At 42.6% G+C, this 16,309-nt stretch overlaps 3 protein-coding genes across 20 annotated transcripts in view; 1 reads left to right on the top strand and 2 right to left on the bottom strand.

Annotated features, from left to right (window-relative positions):
- The window catches only part of Rg (A kinase anchor protein rugose), a 317,510-nt gene extending 315,183 nt beyond the window's left edge, over nucleotides 1–2,327 (bottom strand). For 10 of the 11 annotated variants that reach the window (XM_077416089.1, XM_077416084.1, XM_077416088.1 and 7 more), the window contains exon 1: nucleotides 1,925–2,327. In XM_077416089.1, coding sequence (XP_077272215.1) covers nucleotides 1,925–2,083 — 159 coding nt within the window. In that variant the 5' untranslated portion in view covers nucleotides 2,084–2,327. The remainder of the gene's footprint in view (nucleotides 1–1,924) is intronic. The other variant, XM_077416085.1, reaches the window with a different exon arrangement.
- A 1,244-nt stretch (nucleotides 2,328–3,571) lies between these two features.
- Septin2 (septin 2) lies at nucleotides 3,572–6,658 on the top strand. 2 transcript variants are annotated; one of them, XM_077416110.1, is made up of 8 exons: nucleotides 3,572–3,741; nucleotides 4,233–4,350; nucleotides 4,754–5,090; nucleotides 5,179–5,290; nucleotides 5,389–5,581; nucleotides 5,663–5,790; nucleotides 5,862–6,035; nucleotides 6,146–6,658. In XM_077416110.1, the coding sequence occupies exons 1-8, from the start codon at nucleotides 3,712–3,714 to the stop codon at nucleotides 6,317–6,319; spliced, it is 1,266 nt and encodes a 421-aa protein (XP_077272236.1). In that variant the 5' UTR covers nucleotides 3,572–3,711; the 3' UTR covers nucleotides 6,320–6,658. The 2 variants fall into 2 exon arrangements, with proteins under 2 accessions (XP_077272236.1, XP_077272237.1); XM_077416111.1 differs by lacking the exon at nucleotides 3,572–3,741 and adding an exon at nucleotides 3,789–3,974.
- A 321-nt stretch (nucleotides 6,659–6,979) lies between these two features.
- Nucleotides 6,980–16,309, bottom strand: part of LOC143902890 (growth arrest-specific protein 2) — a 34,620-nt gene continuing 25,290 nt past the window's right edge. For 4 of the 7 annotated variants that reach the window (XM_077416104.1, XM_077416103.1, XM_077416102.1 and 1 more), the window contains 6 exons: nucleotides 14,079–14,203; nucleotides 13,419–13,605; nucleotides 12,548–12,794; nucleotides 11,506–11,767; nucleotides 10,565–10,690; nucleotides 6,980–10,151 (listed from right to left, as the gene is read on the bottom strand). In XM_077416104.1, coding sequence (XP_077272230.1) covers nucleotides 9,933–10,151; nucleotides 10,565–10,690; nucleotides 11,506–11,767; nucleotides 12,548–12,794; nucleotides 13,419–13,605; nucleotides 14,079–14,203 — 1,166 coding nt within the window. In that variant the 3' untranslated portion in view covers nucleotides 6,980–9,932. The remainder of the gene's footprint in view (nucleotides 10,152–10,564; nucleotides 10,691–11,505; nucleotides 11,768–12,547; nucleotides 12,795–13,418; nucleotides 13,606–14,078; nucleotides 14,204–16,309) is intronic. The other 3 variants (XM_077416109.1, XM_077416106.1, XM_077416107.1) reach the window with 3 other exon arrangements.

A 16,309-nucleotide genomic window follows, 5' to 3' on the forward strand; every position in this document is an offset into this window, starting at 1 on the left:
CGCCTTTGTGCGCGAGTGCTCCTTCAAAGAGGAAGGTGTCCCATTTCACGCGAACGATCCACGTCCTTCCACGCGCTCAAGTTGCTACATCGAACGGGGTTAAATATAAGTATAAAAGTTATATATATGAGAGAGAGAGAGAGAGCCTATAAGTTCGAAGAAACGTGTGTACGAGCGACGATATAGCGGTGGCAGTTGCCGGCGATAGCGTCAGTGACTTTAAACGTCGCCGCCGTCCCGACGCGGCCGATCGCTAATCGGCGCCACGTGTGTGTGAGATATTTGCGGACGAGTGTTCTCCGTGAAAGCGTTTCGCGCGTTCGTGCGTGCTCCGATCTGTCCAGAAGCCCGTCATCGAGATCGAGACATATCCCGCGCGATAAGCCCCGTGCATCGTCGATACTTTTAAATTCGGGCGTGGAAAACCGCGCGGCGCGGTCCTCGACGGAGATAAATAATCGGCGTCGTCAGCCGAATTTCGACGCGAGGGACGATCGGCGCTGATAAGAGCGCGATCGCAGCCGTTGGAATAAACAGGCGAGTTAAAGCGCGCGTTTCGCGATAAAAGTCGCGGTCTTCCCTTCCCCGCGCGGGAAGAAACCCGCGTTTCCACAGCCTTTCTCCTTGACGCGCGTCATCGTCGTCCGCTCCGAGAGGATCGTAGGCGGCGCGGCCGTGGGTCGATCCGCGCTCATTTACAAACGCCGATTATGCTTCATGCGTAATTACGAGACGGTCCCGCCCGCGCGGCGTGGCCGTCGGGATTCCGACGCCTGTTTGTCCATTACGGCGATCGATGTTATCGCGCGCTGATTATCGCACGGCACATTTCGCGGCTAAATACGCGAACGCGATCCGCGCGAGCCATGGCCTTCCGCCGAGGCGGAATAGTATACGGTAGAACGGAGAGCGTTTCGGTCTTTGGCTTAACCTGTGAGTGCGCAGCTTTTGCGCGTATATATATATATGTGCAAAGCGACTCTGCACTGCTCCTTATAAAGTTTGAATTGAAAACGCGCGGCTTTGTGTATAGAAATTAAAGGGTCTTCTCTATAGCTCTTCTGGATGCACAGAAACAAAGAATATGCTTGATTCGAAAAGATCTGTAGCCTCAACGTGGAAATCTTGAGATTATATTGCGATAAACGAAAGAAATGCTTGAATGAAGTCATTCATATATAGTTCAATTTAATAACTAAGAAAAAAAGTTGAAATTCTTAGATTGTTGCGTATATGCGAGTATATATATAAAAGTCTTGAGAGAATTGACGCTTGAAGTCATTATTTATTTAAAAAAAATACTCTGAATGCTGTACGAAAAATGGTTTAAGAGTTAAACCGCTGCTTCGTTAGTCGATTTATTTCATGCCATTTGATGAATAATCATTTAATCAGTTTAATGTAACAATGACAGCGAGATTTATTATTTCTAGTAGAGACTCACGAGCGAGAGAGTAATTTCGCGCGGATACCAAACTCGAAGCGGAGCGATTTTCCCCGCGGGAAAAGGAGAGATCGCGATCAGCGTATTTAGCATAAAGGTGAAGCTATAGCTATGTTAATGAGTCTCGCTCGGAGGCTCGCTCGCCGCTGACGAGTCAGACGACATGTATCCGAGTCAATTAGGAAAATCACCCGGCGAGAAAGTGCGCATCGGAGCGTATCGGTATTTCCCGATCGAAAGGGGGAAAAGAGAGAAAGAGATTCCTCTCGATCTTCGCGGAGGATCGCGCGCCGCGGATATGACAAGCAAGAGGGAGGTTTGACAGCTCGGCGATGCTGTCACGTTGGGGATGCTCCGACGTGGGGTCGCGACAGGCGGGAGGCGGGAGGCGGGAGGCGGCGGGAATCCGCATCCCGCGACCCGGGGCGAAGCCGACGGCGACGATGCCGGGCGCGCGCTGTAATAACTCTCGCCACTCACCAGGTGCAGCACGGTGTTGACGACCTCCCGATTGGACACCTGTCCCACCTCGATCAGGCCGATCAGCACGGCGAACTTGAGGCTGTCGTTCATCGCCATCGCCACCACCTCCTCGGGCCGCTTGATGTCACTGAACGGCGGGCTCTTTAGGTCCGCCATCGCGACGGACGGGTTATCTTTTTTTCTTTTTCTTTTTCAACGCGACCGCGAACCGCGTTCGCGCGTCCGCACTCGCGTGGTTGCCGGGGGGGACTACGATCAGGTTCGCACGAGGTTACGGGTCCTATCAACGGGAGCGTTTCGCCGTCACATGATAATACAACACAAATTGATCTGCCATGTTGGAAAGTGGGCACTGTTGTGAGGACTGCCAGCCGCGCCGGCCCGAATGTTCCTAGGGCAGCGACCGACACGCCGACGCAACGCGCGCGCCGACCGCGACGGCGACGCCACGCCGCGGCGCGCTGCCGAACCGTCCGTCCGCGGCGCGGGTGTCGGCGCGCTGCAGAATTTAGGACGCTCGACGATCTTTCGCGCGATAATGATCCTCGTCGACGTTAATTAAATCTCTTCAGAAATCTTAGCGCGCTAGCACGCGTACATTTTAATTCTTTCAACTTGAAAATTTTTTAAAAATGTTCAATATTGCTGACAGAGGAAAAACAAACACATAACAAATAAATATATAATAAATAAAAAGAAGTAATCTCAAATTATATATATGACGGTGTAATATTTACGTCAACTTTGGAATCATGTGTATTAAATGTTTCTCTAACTTTAAAAGTTTGTCTTATGTTCTATTTCTGCCAATGTGGATTAACGTTAATCTCGGTTAAACTTAGTTTTTATCTTTTTTTTAACTCTAAGAATTAGAAAAAGATAAAAAGGTAAGTTAAATCGAGATTAATCTACATTATTGGTAGAAATAGAACATGAGATAAGCTTTTATAAAATCAGAGAAGCATTTTAGTACCATATGATGAAACTAGAACTACCGGAGATAATCTACATTTATTGCTACCAAAGAAATCTTAGAAAGAAAAAGAGAAAAAAAAACAAACTAATGAAATTAATTATCTGTGTAATTTTAATAAAAGTCAAGGAAAATTGCAGAACTTTAGATGTTTTAAAAAAATGAGTAAAATTATTAAATTAATTATTTAAAAATGTCAAGCGGATTATTTTGACTTGGTATAGTTCTAAAAGATTTATTTATAACACAATAATTCTCGTAAATGTTAATTATAGTTCATTCTAAAGTTAAACCACAATCGCCAATAGTTTGTACAATTTAAAAACTTCTATCTTACGAAATAAAGAATGGCGCGATTAGGGCAAATATATGCATTTACATAGAATTGAAAAAGAATTAGGCTCTTTTTCGTTTCTTCTCCCATTCTCCGAATTCCACGCCTCGGAGATTCCGAGATTCGCCGCGAGTTAATCAAGGGAATAATCCCCGCGTTGCCGCTCGTCGTCTTATCGCGGCGACGGAATTCGCGACGCGCAAACCGAGCGACCAACCAATTCGACCGATTTACGGGTTCGGGGGTGGCCTTGATTGGCCGCGGCAGACCAGTGCCGCGCCCTAGCGGCAGCATTTCGCGTCGAGACCGCCGCCGCCGCCGCCGCGACGCCACTGACGCACTGACGCATGCACGTACTCCGATACTCCGATTTGAGGGCCGCCGTGTGCCGCCGTGGGTCACGGCTTCCGTCAAGAGTGCTCGGCTGCTCGGCTCGTTCCTCGTTCCCGTGGCGTTCGCAGCGGACTCGCAGGAAAAATGGCGACAGAGGAGCTTGACCGCGCTAAGGTACCACGAGAGAATTTTCTCGCTCGCTCGCTCGCGCCGATTTCCCGTTGCTTGACGCGACGAACGCATCCTCGGGCTTTCGTCGAACGGCCGGGACTCGCATCCTCCAATTCCGTGTGTCACTCCGTCGAAATACACTCTCGTTAGACGAATTTCCGCCTGGAGAACGTTTAAAAAGTTTCTCCAACTCTCGCAAAGAAGATCAATATATCTCAACTTGTTGCCTACGAATGGTTTGCTCCACCTTCTTTCTCCGTCTTTTTGTTGGAGCGTCTTTGACGTATACGAATGTGTACGAATACGATTAGTTGAATCTACGTAGCTGTGTCATAGATCCAAGGGTGTTGGCTCTCACGTATCATAACTGTAAACCGAATCAAGCTTCCTTTATCCATTTACAGTCTTTACTTCCTCTTTTTCTCTCTTCCTCTTTCTCTTTTTCTTTTTTTTCTCTGAGAATTGCAATGTAAACATATAATTTCTGTTATTAGATTGAGTCTATGCTACGTACGCTGAAGCTGTCAGGCCACGTTGGATTTGACAGTTTGCCTAGTCAGCTGGTGAACAAATCAGTGCAGAATGGATTCGTGTTCAACATTCTCTGCATCGGTACGAAGTGTTAACCATTTCAACAAATTCTACTATATGACTGTGTTATTACAGTCTCATTATGGACTACGTTTACACGGCTGCTTATAATCTGGTTCAATAACTGCTGTATACTATCTGCTCCAAAATTTTTCTTCCTTTGATTATTAAATAATCATTTAAATATGAACCTATTTTGATATTTAAAATATTTGAATCAATTTTTGATATTTGTGTACTAAAAAAGTTGTAGTTTAAATATCAAAAAAGGCTCATATCTTTACGATCAAAAAAGAAAAATTTTGGATTCGATAGTATACAATAATTATTAAACCGAATTATAAGCCGCCGTGTAAACGTAGTCAATGTTAAGCTAAATAGTTTGTAGTAATTAAATATTTAATATTTATTTATTTGAATATAGGTGAAACTGGACTGGGGAAATCCACGCTTATGGATTCCCTTTTTAACACCAGCTTCGAATCTAGTCCCAGTCCCCATAACTTACCGTCCGTAAAACTTAAGGCGCATACCTACGAATTGCAAGAGAGCAATGTTAGACTGAAGTTGACCATCGTCGATACGGTCGGTTATGGTGATCAAATCAACAAGGAAGACAGCTTCAAGGCAGTCGTCGACTACATAGATGCGCAGTTTGAAGCTTATTTGCAGGAAGAGTTAAAAATCAAACGCAATTTGGCAACCTATCATGATAGTCGCATCCATATCTGCCTTTATTTTATATGTCCCACTGGTCATGGGTAAGCATGCGTTGTACGACGTTATGAATTATTAATTATTAATAAAATACGAGAATTGCTCTAATTTCATTCCGTTTTATACTTTCAGCTTGAAATCCATTGATCTAGTATGCATGAAGAAGCTGGATACCAAAGTTAATATCATTCCAATCATTGCTAAAGCAGATACAATATCAAAGACTGAGTTACAAAAATTTAAGGTATGTGGCATTTTCGCTGAAATTATTTTCATTTACTTTATGCGTCTGTGTTATCTGTACCACAATCTTATTTGTTATAAATAATGTTTATATTTCAGAGCAAAATAATATCCGAGTTGCAAAACAATGGAATACACATTTATCAGTTTCCCACCGATGATGAAAGCGTAGCGGATATAAACTCCACCATGAATACTCATGTACCCTTCGCCGTCGTTGGCAGTACCGATTTCGTTCGCGTGGGCAATAAAATGATGCGTTCTCGTCAATATCCGTGGGGTACAGTTCAAGGTACGCGACTTGTAGATTTCATATTCGTTATTTATACTCAAAGAAAGGAGCTAAAAACATCAAATTTCCTTTATGTTACAGTCGAAAACGAATCTCATTGTGATTTCGTAAAACTACGCGAGATGCTGATAAGTACCAATATGGAAGATATGCGTGAGAAAACGCACTGCCGTCACTACGAACTTTACCGGAAAAAGAGATTGGAGCAGGTATGTTTCATTTGTCTGTCAGAAATTTCGCGAGAGTTATCTTTTTCCTAAAGTTTCTCGTGAACTTTCAGATGGGTTTTAGTGACGTTGACAGCGACAACAAGCCTGTAAGTTTTCAACAGACGTGCGAAGCGAAGAGATCCATTCACTTGCAAGAGTTGCAACAAAAAGAGGACGAGATGCGACAGATGTTTGTTGCTCGAGTGAAAGAAAAGGAAGCTGAATTGAAAGAGGCAGAGAAAGATGTAACTATTTTTTTATACATATCTGTATAAATTTCAACTCACTATATTTATTATTTCATTACAGCTGTTAATTGTTATTAATGTTTATTAATTTTTTTATTCATTATTAGCTTCATAGTAAGTTCGACAAGCTGAAGAAAGATCATACCGAAGAAAAGAAGAAGTTAGAAGACAGTCGTAAGAAACTTGAGGACGATATAATCGAATTCAATAGACGAAAAGCGCAGTTTGCGCAACAACCCCCACATCACACGCTGACGTTAGGCAAAAGCAAAAAAAAGTAAAACATTTCATCATGGCGATTACCTTTTTATACATTTAAATCATGACCATGCATTTTAGTTGCATTATTGAATAGTAGTATTATTATTTTAATAATATACCTGTATACCTGATATTATATTGTTTTATTTTATTATAGTGCATTTTATATAAAAAAGTATTCCGTATATATTAAATATATACCAAAAATTTTTCTAGAGATATACTCTAAGTCGCATATGTTTCGTATTATCTAAAAATAACTCTAATGAAAAATAATGTTTAACCAAACATATATATTTTTAAATTAATTTGTAATGAATTTGATTTTATACGAAATATATGTTTAGTATGCAAATAAATATTCTTGTCCTTTTTCTCATTTAATTATCAATTAAAAATGGTTTTAAAAATAGCAATATGTGAGAGTTTCTTACAAAAATAAGGATAATTTATAGCAAATATTTATGGACAACTAGCAGGAAATAATGCAGCTCTTTCGTTGTTTAATAAATACCCATAGGTATATCACGTATAGTATCAAGTGAAATGGAGCTAATTTTATTTTTGGAATCGTAAGATTATTCGGGGAAAGGTAATATTTAATGAAAAGTAATGCTATTTGAAAGTTGATATTGGGATCCAAAAGTGCATGGTGGTCTTATAAAACTTGCAGAAACATCTTACTGTCAGGTATTTTATTGTTCAACAAAATGTAACAACCGACATAATAGTTTTGAACTTAGTTGAATAGATTAAGATAATGCTGCATACAATATATTCTGCATATTAGACAAAATCTTAAAATTTGCGAAAGCCTAGTGCAGTTATTATGAACAAAGACTAAACGTATGTATATATGCGGTACAATGCTATTATGGCTGCGGTCCACTTGACGCTACAAATGTTTCGAAGCATTCCTCTTCTCTTTTCTTTCAATGAAGAAAGAAGGAGAAGAAGGACGCTCCAAAGAATTTGTAGCGTCAAGTGGACCGCAGCCTATAATACTTCACTAATAGCCGAATAATTACGATGAAACAGTATTGCAGTAGACAATAATCCGTTTTAAAATACGTGTTTATCAATTATACCGCTTCAGTATTTTATTATAAATAACCCAAATAAATTTACAACAGTTTAATATAATCAAAACACAATTCCTTCTATTTTACGCGCCACTATATTGAGAAGTTTGAACGTAATCTGTAATAAAAAGGCGCTTAACGAGTTATATGTATAAATAACTTATTAGGTATATACGGATTATACAGTTACACGCAAAATCCGCGGGTATTACACATTAACAAAGTATAAAGCAGGTACGATTAACTTAAATCTGTCGATATGTCAGGGCGATGTATTATTTACAAGTTACATAATATGGCGAAAATTAGTTTAATTAGGCAGGGCGGTTTAAAATTAAGAAAACAACTCCCCTTCGCAAAGTAATCGTATCTGCGTAACATAAGGCCCTGTATATCCAGTAGTATAGCTCGCTAAACTTAAGCTTATTGCATTTACAGTGCAAATTGCAATTTAACACTGATTCTATTTCGCAAAGGATGGAACGCCGTGAACGGATTATTTCGTAAAAAAAGATAATTCGTAAAAGACATCGATTCGTGAAACACAACCACAATCTTCCGACGTAAACTGACGACGCAAACGATAAACGGATCACGGACGACGGATTTAATTAGCTTCAACGGGCCGACATTACTCGTCGCGTGTTTCTTTGCTTTGGTATTCCTTTGCACACTGTGCTCTTGCACCTCTGTAAGCGGAATAATTAGATGGTTTAATTACCTCGGCAATACGCCAATCAATTATCTCCCTTAGCCTACCATAGAGATATTTATATAAAAGTACAAAACATATATGAGGGTGTATGTGTATGTGTATCGTGGCAATTATCATGAAGCACTTTACACGTTAGGCGATACAAGTTGTATTAGATATTAATCGAATGCTAATGTGTATCTATAAATTTCAGGATCGGCTGAAGTGAGAGAGTCACAAGCTCGCAATAGATTACAACTCAAATAAAACACTGCGAAAAAAAAATTGATAACGTACATTTTAAAAAGCGCTCTTAGATACGAACATACCATTCTTTGATGATATATGATTACGTGATACAACTTATGCGCAAAGAAAAATTCACTTATCGAACTTATGCAAATTATATACGTTGTAAGCGATTCCTGTTCAGATGTATAGGAAGTAATACACACACAGAAGATTAAGCCGATCCTGTCGATTATTATGATATAAGTGCCTGATCGCGTGCTCGCCGCAAAATATGGCAGTGCACTGTAAGAATATATTTATAGGATATATAGCAATGACCAAAACGCAATTGAAGCCCGAATAGAGTTAAATGTTAAAAGCTACGTTACAACATCCAATAATAAAAACGTAACGATCTTATCCAAGTTCGGCTAAATTTTTATAAGGCCGCTATTGTTACTTCAAAGAAAAATAGTACATCGCAAAGAAATTTCCTGAAAAGGAAAAAAAAAAGATTAATCGATCTTTTTAAGGCATGACACGGATGATTTTCTACCTGAGATTTTAATTGCACTTTTATTCTCTTTTATTGCACGTACAAGCGTTGGTACGCTTGAGCTTAAGTGGATATTTATTCGAAAATTCTTATTATTATTATTTGTTTTATTATAAATATAATGATTATCGTGACGACACAGTTCCGAAAATAAAGTTTGGTCATTGCGGTCTTAAACGCTACCATTACCGAGGTGCAGCGCGCTTCCTGGTCGAAGAACTTCCGGGTAGACGCTGCAAACGTTAGTGCCTGAAGGGGTGATTCGCTTTCATCTCGATGAAAGCACATATAGTTGTTTCGTTGACGCGATAATGCGATAAAAGACCGAATAGTCAAAGTCACTCCTAAATCGCAGACGCCGATCTTAGATACAGAACTCTGACTATTCGTCGCCTCTCCTTAAAAAAATCGCGGCGTGCTGCGCGTCTGCGAGGATACTCTTCGACACCTGCATGCTCTTCAACCACCTGACATGGACGTAGTAAAAATAGCGATCCCTGTGCTTCTATATACCGGTGATCGACGTGCGTTACGTGATTACACACGTAACAAATTGTACGCGCAATTCGGGATGTACGGTAGGTACGAGAGTGGGTAAGAGGTATCGTTGCGAATAACCGGCGTATAAGGCGGTGCGTATATACCGGTGGATTTCTCGCAAATAGCGTATATGAGTATCGGAATGTGCATGAAGTGACCCCGCGAGCGCTTAAAGGCGGCTCCCCGCGGGCGCCCCTCTTCCCTCAAAATCGCCAACTCATCGAACGTAGTTGGCAAAGAAGGAATGTATCGTGCGTGAAAAATCGTGCGATGATGCGTATTACCGTCCTTACGGTAACCCGAGCTGCCACGCGTCGTTTCACCGCGCGTCGCTTGACGCACAACGGGGACGGGCGGCGTCTAATCGACGTGCCCGGGGGTTGCGATAACGGTACACGTATTATACGGTGTGTACCGGGATATATCAATTCGCACGTGCGCCAAGCGTGCGCGAGCAGGCTTCACGCCACGTGGGGCCCGAGGCCCGCGCCGCGTGATCGTGGGCGCGTGATTAGGCACTACGTGCTCTCTCAGGCTAGCGACCGACGTGAGAGGTTCGGCTCCGACGGCGGGCTGCGATACTTGGCGCGAATGTGCAAGAAGCTGTCGTGCTTGGTGCCGCGAGCGGGTGGCGGCGTGCCCTCGCGGCTGAGGACCCTCACCTGACAGGGGTCGTGCCTCGCCAGAAAATGCTCCAGAGTGTCCCATCCACCGCCCACTCTCACCATCATGTGTCTCCCCTTGAGAAGCTGCAAACACGTCAACGTCATTAGTGGCTGGCAAGGGTCATCGCGACATGATAGGAATAAAGAACAAGGGAAAGAGATCTCAAGATTCGGGGAGAAGAAAGCTCCCTGCGGAAGTTTTAAATGACGGGATATGATCTCGAGGGGCAATTCGAAATATTAAACGAAAGCAACTCGTCTTTAGGATTTTTATAATATCTAACATATAATATCAATTTTGTTAACGACCGGTATTCAGTCTGTTTTTATTTCAAGACTGTCTTAAGTAATGTCTTAAGATGCTAATACGGCTCTGTGATTTATAACATCTTAAGATTATGCTTAAAACAATCTTAAATACAAAACCTGAATAGCGGCCGTAATTAATTTTGCAAAAAAGGATACAAGTTATACATGACGAAGATGGATGTACTTACTCTGATAAAAACGTTACGTCCCGCGATATGGTAGCGACCTTCGCCGACTTTGCGTACCTTCAGCTTGGAGCACTTGTTCGACGAGCATTGGCAGAGTCTCTGGACGGCCTCGGTGGCTCTTCGCACCTGTAAGCAGAGAGAAGCACGCAATGCTGGAGATATCGAGAGAGGTGCGCTCAAAAACGAAGAGATACGGGGGGTGTATTCAGACGGAGAGGGTTTTTTTGTTTACCGCGCCCCGTCCGCCTTCGTTATTGTCGGACGAACGAAGAACGATCGGCTGTCACGCGAGATAAATCGCTTCGACATGTCGTCGCAGCGAGAAGCAAAGGGCCGAAGAAGATAGGCCGGTGCGTAACTTCCGCCGCTAGGCATGCGGGAATCCGACACACGCGCGTGCAGATACGTGCGTGGAAAACGTACACGAGAAAAACGCCGATTCCCACATCGTCCTTTTCGTACATCCTTTCCTTCTCCTATACGATAATGATTATAATGCAAGCGCAACGTCTGCAATAACACGTATAGGACTAAGGTTTTCTCAACGACATGCGAATATATGACTGAAACAACGCGTGCGTGGAATATACATCAGTAAAGCTACATTAACATTAATAGGAAGATTATAAATTATTCAATCTTCCGCATATGCATTTCCTCGTGCGACACGGAAAGAAGGCGGCGCTCTTCTGCATTGCACAGTATTATTTTAATCCTTGAATATTGGAGTTCCGTTCCCGGGAGGGAAAAGCTTCTTCGGTAATTCGAATCTTGTTGGAAATTAAATGTGACACGATGCAACCAACAGATATTCCTGGCAATATCATTGAATATAGAAAACTTTTGCAGACTTGTGCAGAATGCACTCGAAACTTCAAAATATCACAGTATCTACTACTAAAATTGTAACTATTGTAAGTAAAAGTGGGACATTCTGATACCTTGCGATCAAGTTCTGTTATCGGTCCCGTGTGTTCCGGTGGCTCGGCCGGCGACGGTGATGGCGAGCTCAACGGCGACGGCACTTCGTCGGGATCTTCGACGCTTCCGCGGGACCAGTCGTCCTCGGTAGTATCACTGGGCACCCCGTCACTTCCGGTCGGCCCGTTGTCGCTAACGGACCTTCGCATTTCAGATTCGTGCGTAGCACCAGTCACCGGGTCCAGCCATCGTGTTCCCGTTGTCGTGACTTCTGACGCCGAGCTATAATTACGATATACGATCTATGTCGAGTGACTGAATAACTTTCACAAAATATTATTACTGCTATGTCGGAAGTGTCAACGAGAAGAACCGAAATTTTTGTATATCTTTATGATTTATCGAAGTGTTCGGACATGAAAATAAATCTTATCTAAACAATTCAGTAGAGCGAACGGTACAGCCGAGTATTTATAGAATAATACAATGTAACGCTTTCAGCGCATGCCGGAAACCTCGCATATATTATAAAATTCAGCCACTCCTATATAGAGTTGCGCGACTCGAGGTCTCCTTCGCGGTAACAGCACGCAGAATTGCCTATTCAGTCAGCGACTGTTAACCCAATGGGGAAATGTCTCTCGTCGTAAACGAGCCGGGATATATGAAGTTCTGGGCGCTGTTCCGAATGCGACGCGCGTAAACGAAACAGAAATTATGCGAGCGCATAACATACATGCATTATACATTCCGTAACGGTTAAGTTTCGATTTCTTCTCGTCAACATCGTCGTCGCTTGTCAACCGTTACGTTGTAAGTAACGCATTAGTATTGTACGCAGGCTCGGTTGTAAGAGCGAAGTGAGCTCTTATGTCCATTTCTATCAATGCAGATTAACTTTAATCTCGGTTTAACTTACTTCTTATCTTCTTCTAATTTTCAGAACTAAGATAAGATAAAAAGTAAGTTAAACCGAGATTAAAGTTAATCTACGTTGGTAGAAATAAATATTAGAATAATCCGTGATCGTTCATTAAAACCTAGAAATTACGGCTCGTTTACCTGCTGTGTTTGATCTTCTCCGGTGACGGCCTGGGTGTCGCGGTCGGCGACGGTGATTTGAACTGCCAGGAGACAAGACTGCTGTGAGATATACCGCTATCGGACAAACAGTGAAGATCCCTTTCCTGTTCCGCCGCGATTTCCCTCTCGAGTTGCACGAGCCCGGGCGGCTCCAGGGAATATCTGGCCGCCAGTCTCGCGACTTCCAGCAGACACAGCACAACATTCCGTGGTTGGCCGTGCAGAACTGCAAAAAAAATGGAGCGCGCTATACATATATACATTGTATATAAAATGAAAAAATGTTTTATTTTATCATATTAGAATTCATTTATTATTTATACATTTTTATTATCTAGCTTTATCGTCTCCGCGATTTTGTTCAAGACAACGTGCACAATAAAAACGCTTTTCTCAAGGCGGCTTCGCGCCACGCTCGATTACGTCGTTACGTTATTTACGTAACCGCACTGTTTGTTTTCGACGGCAATTAAAGTTGATTAAGCGAGAAAGTCCCGTCGTGCGCCGATCTCCGAAGAGACGAAGATTCGCTCCACTTTCCTCGAAGTCGCGCGCGCAATCCGCGCGACGATCACTCTCGCTCCTCGCTCCCGCTACGGATTTGCATATCTCGTTTCACGCCGGATCGTAATTTATACGGCACACGTCCCTATACACGCGCGTCCGCCACGAGATTGCGCGAGTCAATTACTATGTTTCCGCTAATCGCCGCTCGTCAACTTAATCGGGCGCGCACTTAAATCTCATCCGCGTTGAAAGTCGTCCGATAGAGCGAACGGCTGCGTCGCGCGTAGCCCGCCCGCCTGCTTAATTCGCATGCATTAAAATTAATTGCGCCCAAAGGCTTTACCGAGATCGTCGCTTTCGAAGAGAAGATTCTCGTGGACGCCCAGCCGCCGGCAGAATTGTATAAAGTTCTCCATGTTGTCGCGGGAGAAGAAGCTGCGACGGGCCGCGTTCTCCCAACAACGTCCACGTATCACCGGTACCGGCTGCAACAACGTTTCTCCATGTTTCTGCGAGCGACAATCTCCGAACTTTCATTCAACACATCAAAACACAATTCCTAATCGCAAAAAACTCGCTTCGTGATATATTGTATACTTAAATAAAATTAAATGTCGTTGCGTGTAATATAAGATAATTCCAAGAGAGAAATATTACACACTGTTGAATATTAAGGGATGGAATTTAAATCAATACCTTGAATTAAATAACATTTTGTTATTTTTAATTACCACGTGTGTGTCAAAATTTATTATTTTAACACAAAACAAAGTATTATTTTAACTTTATTGATTTAGTTAAATGAACAGTGTTTCGGTTAAATTAACGATATATTGAGTATAGGAGCAGCGGCGACTTATAAGGAATGGTTAAAAATCACTCAAATTGAGTATAATTTGACACTACGAATTTAACAGTGTGTTGTTTGCAGAGAACATCTTGTTAATGCAAAAACATGTGAAATCTAAGCTAAGAGGTGCAAAGTGATTTGTAATATACTTACCCCCTTCGCCCGTCCAGCCTCTATCGCGGACCTCGCCTTTTCCTGGATAATTCTCGCCAGTCGACACACAATCACCCCATTATCAAGCACGTCGAAGAAATTGTCACCCGTTATATAATCCACATCTGAAATTCGAAGATTGCGAAATTAGCGATAATTCGCTCGCGCGCACGCACGAGTCTCCCTCGGCATATAAACTGCAAGTATCTTTCAATGACACTCAAGTGGCTCGATGAGCTGGTATACGTCGTAACGAAAAAAATAACACGCCATTCGTGCCTTATTCAATCCTCTATCCGCAAGCTATTGTAAATGATTATATACATCACGTCTTATCTATTCTCTCGATCAATGTAATTACGATGCGCGGATTTCTCTCAATGTTCCGCGCAAGCAATCATTTATATCGTGTCATTTATTTATTATACAATCAACGAAAACAGCGAGTAACAGTCGGTAGTTGAAAATCAGTGCTCGACTTTGCTTCGCGAAAGCAGCTATTCGACACGATCGATCGACAACGTGATTGTATAGTAATCGTATCGTAAGTGTACCAGGCGCAACGGTGATTCGACCATGTATCGAATGTCGATCGACGAGCCGGTTTGGTCGGTCGGAGAGGCCTGTTTGACGAAACAAATTTACTCCGGGGACCGGGGAGTGATCGTGCGGCAAATCATTTATCAGTAGCGCGCGACGCGCTCAAGGACGACGCGTCTTAATGGGCGATCGGCAAGATTGGCAACTGGAAAGACAATCGGTCTAGGTCGAACGGCTGATTCATCGTTATACCCGCCGAGATCCCGATCTCGGTTCTGGTCGCGTCTCGTGATTTTCAGAGGGGAAAAAGGGCGGCACTTTGTAAAGCCGCGACGCGCGTCGGGAATCGTTGATCTGTGTATACGGCATGGCGCGGGTCAAGCGAAAAGCCAGTCAGGTCGCAATACTCTCACGATAGGTCGACTCATGCGTGACTATAAAATCGCTTTAGTTTCGTTCGCTGATGCCGTAGGTACTAAGCGCATAGATCAAGGACACACACGTTCCACTTTTCCGGATAATAAAACTTTCCAATATCCACATTCCAACCGAGAGGAGAGCTCGCGAGATTTCCTGATAAATATTTCATGAATTCCGACTTTCTCGGGGGAAACGAGCCGATCGATCTTTTCGGCCCCCTGTTTGTCTTGAAATTAGGCAAATTATCTAAAATCTCCTTGGCGAAGGAAATCTTCCATTTCTATTCTCTTTGTTCAACTTCAACGTGCAAGTCAAAAGCTCAAGATCACGCGCGTTAATCCAAGTCTCTTCACATCGTTAGCTATCATTAATTACCGTCCCTACCACTTATATCTCTCACATCCGTACATTTTACGGATCTTAACAAGAAGCCTCATGCGCCTTGACAAATTATGTAATTTTCCCCGCAAAGAGAGACGCCTCTATTCTTATTCTCTCCGTTCAGCTTAACACGCATGTTAATTATGTACGTTAATCCGTGTCTACGCTCGCCATTAGTTGTTATCTATTACCGGCCGCGCATTATTTATTGCCGTCTCTTTTCCGTATTCGTTATCCCTTAGCAGTTCATATGCGCGCGAACACAGCCATACGGTAGATGATAGAGTGAGCGCATCTGTGTGTGTGTGCGCTCACCGTCGGCCGTTATCTATTACCGCATCCTGTTTCGATCCGTTAGATCTCTCGTTTTAGGATACGAACGTACGTGGTAGCGCGCGCTACGATCGTTATCCGATTATATTTATCGTACCGAAGATGTCGATAGATACCGGAGCAATTGAATTTCACCGGATACGTAGACGGGAGATAGGCCAAGGTCTTTTTTCCTCTCGGAAAACTCCTCCGCGATTTTCACTTCTTCGCTTCGCGTTGTAAATCACATGCATGTACGTGATTTATTTTTATTATCCAGTTTTATATTATCGAAGTTATATCCAAGTGGAGCGTGTCGGCTCCATCTAAAAATCGTAGAAACGTATTATATAAATTTTATAGCTAAAGGAACATGATGTTAAATACTTTTAGATTACAGTAACATCTTTGATATCGAAGCTGCAATATTTTGTTCACGTATTAAAAAATACAAAGTATAAAACGCGAAATATAGAAATCCGTGCTCCACTTAAAGACGCTTGAATTATCTCGAATGTCAATATCTCCGATATACATGTCGTTTCTCTCTCTCTCTCTCTCTCTCTCTCTCTCTCTCT

This window comes from Temnothorax americanus, unplaced genomic scaffold (genome assembly GCF_048541705.1).
Source record: "Temnothorax americanus isolate GAGA-0224 unplaced genomic scaffold, ASM4854170v1 Scaffold41, whole genome shotgun sequence".
NCBI classification, from domain to species: Eukaryota; Metazoa; Arthropoda; class Insecta; order Hymenoptera; family Formicidae; genus Temnothorax; species Temnothorax americanus.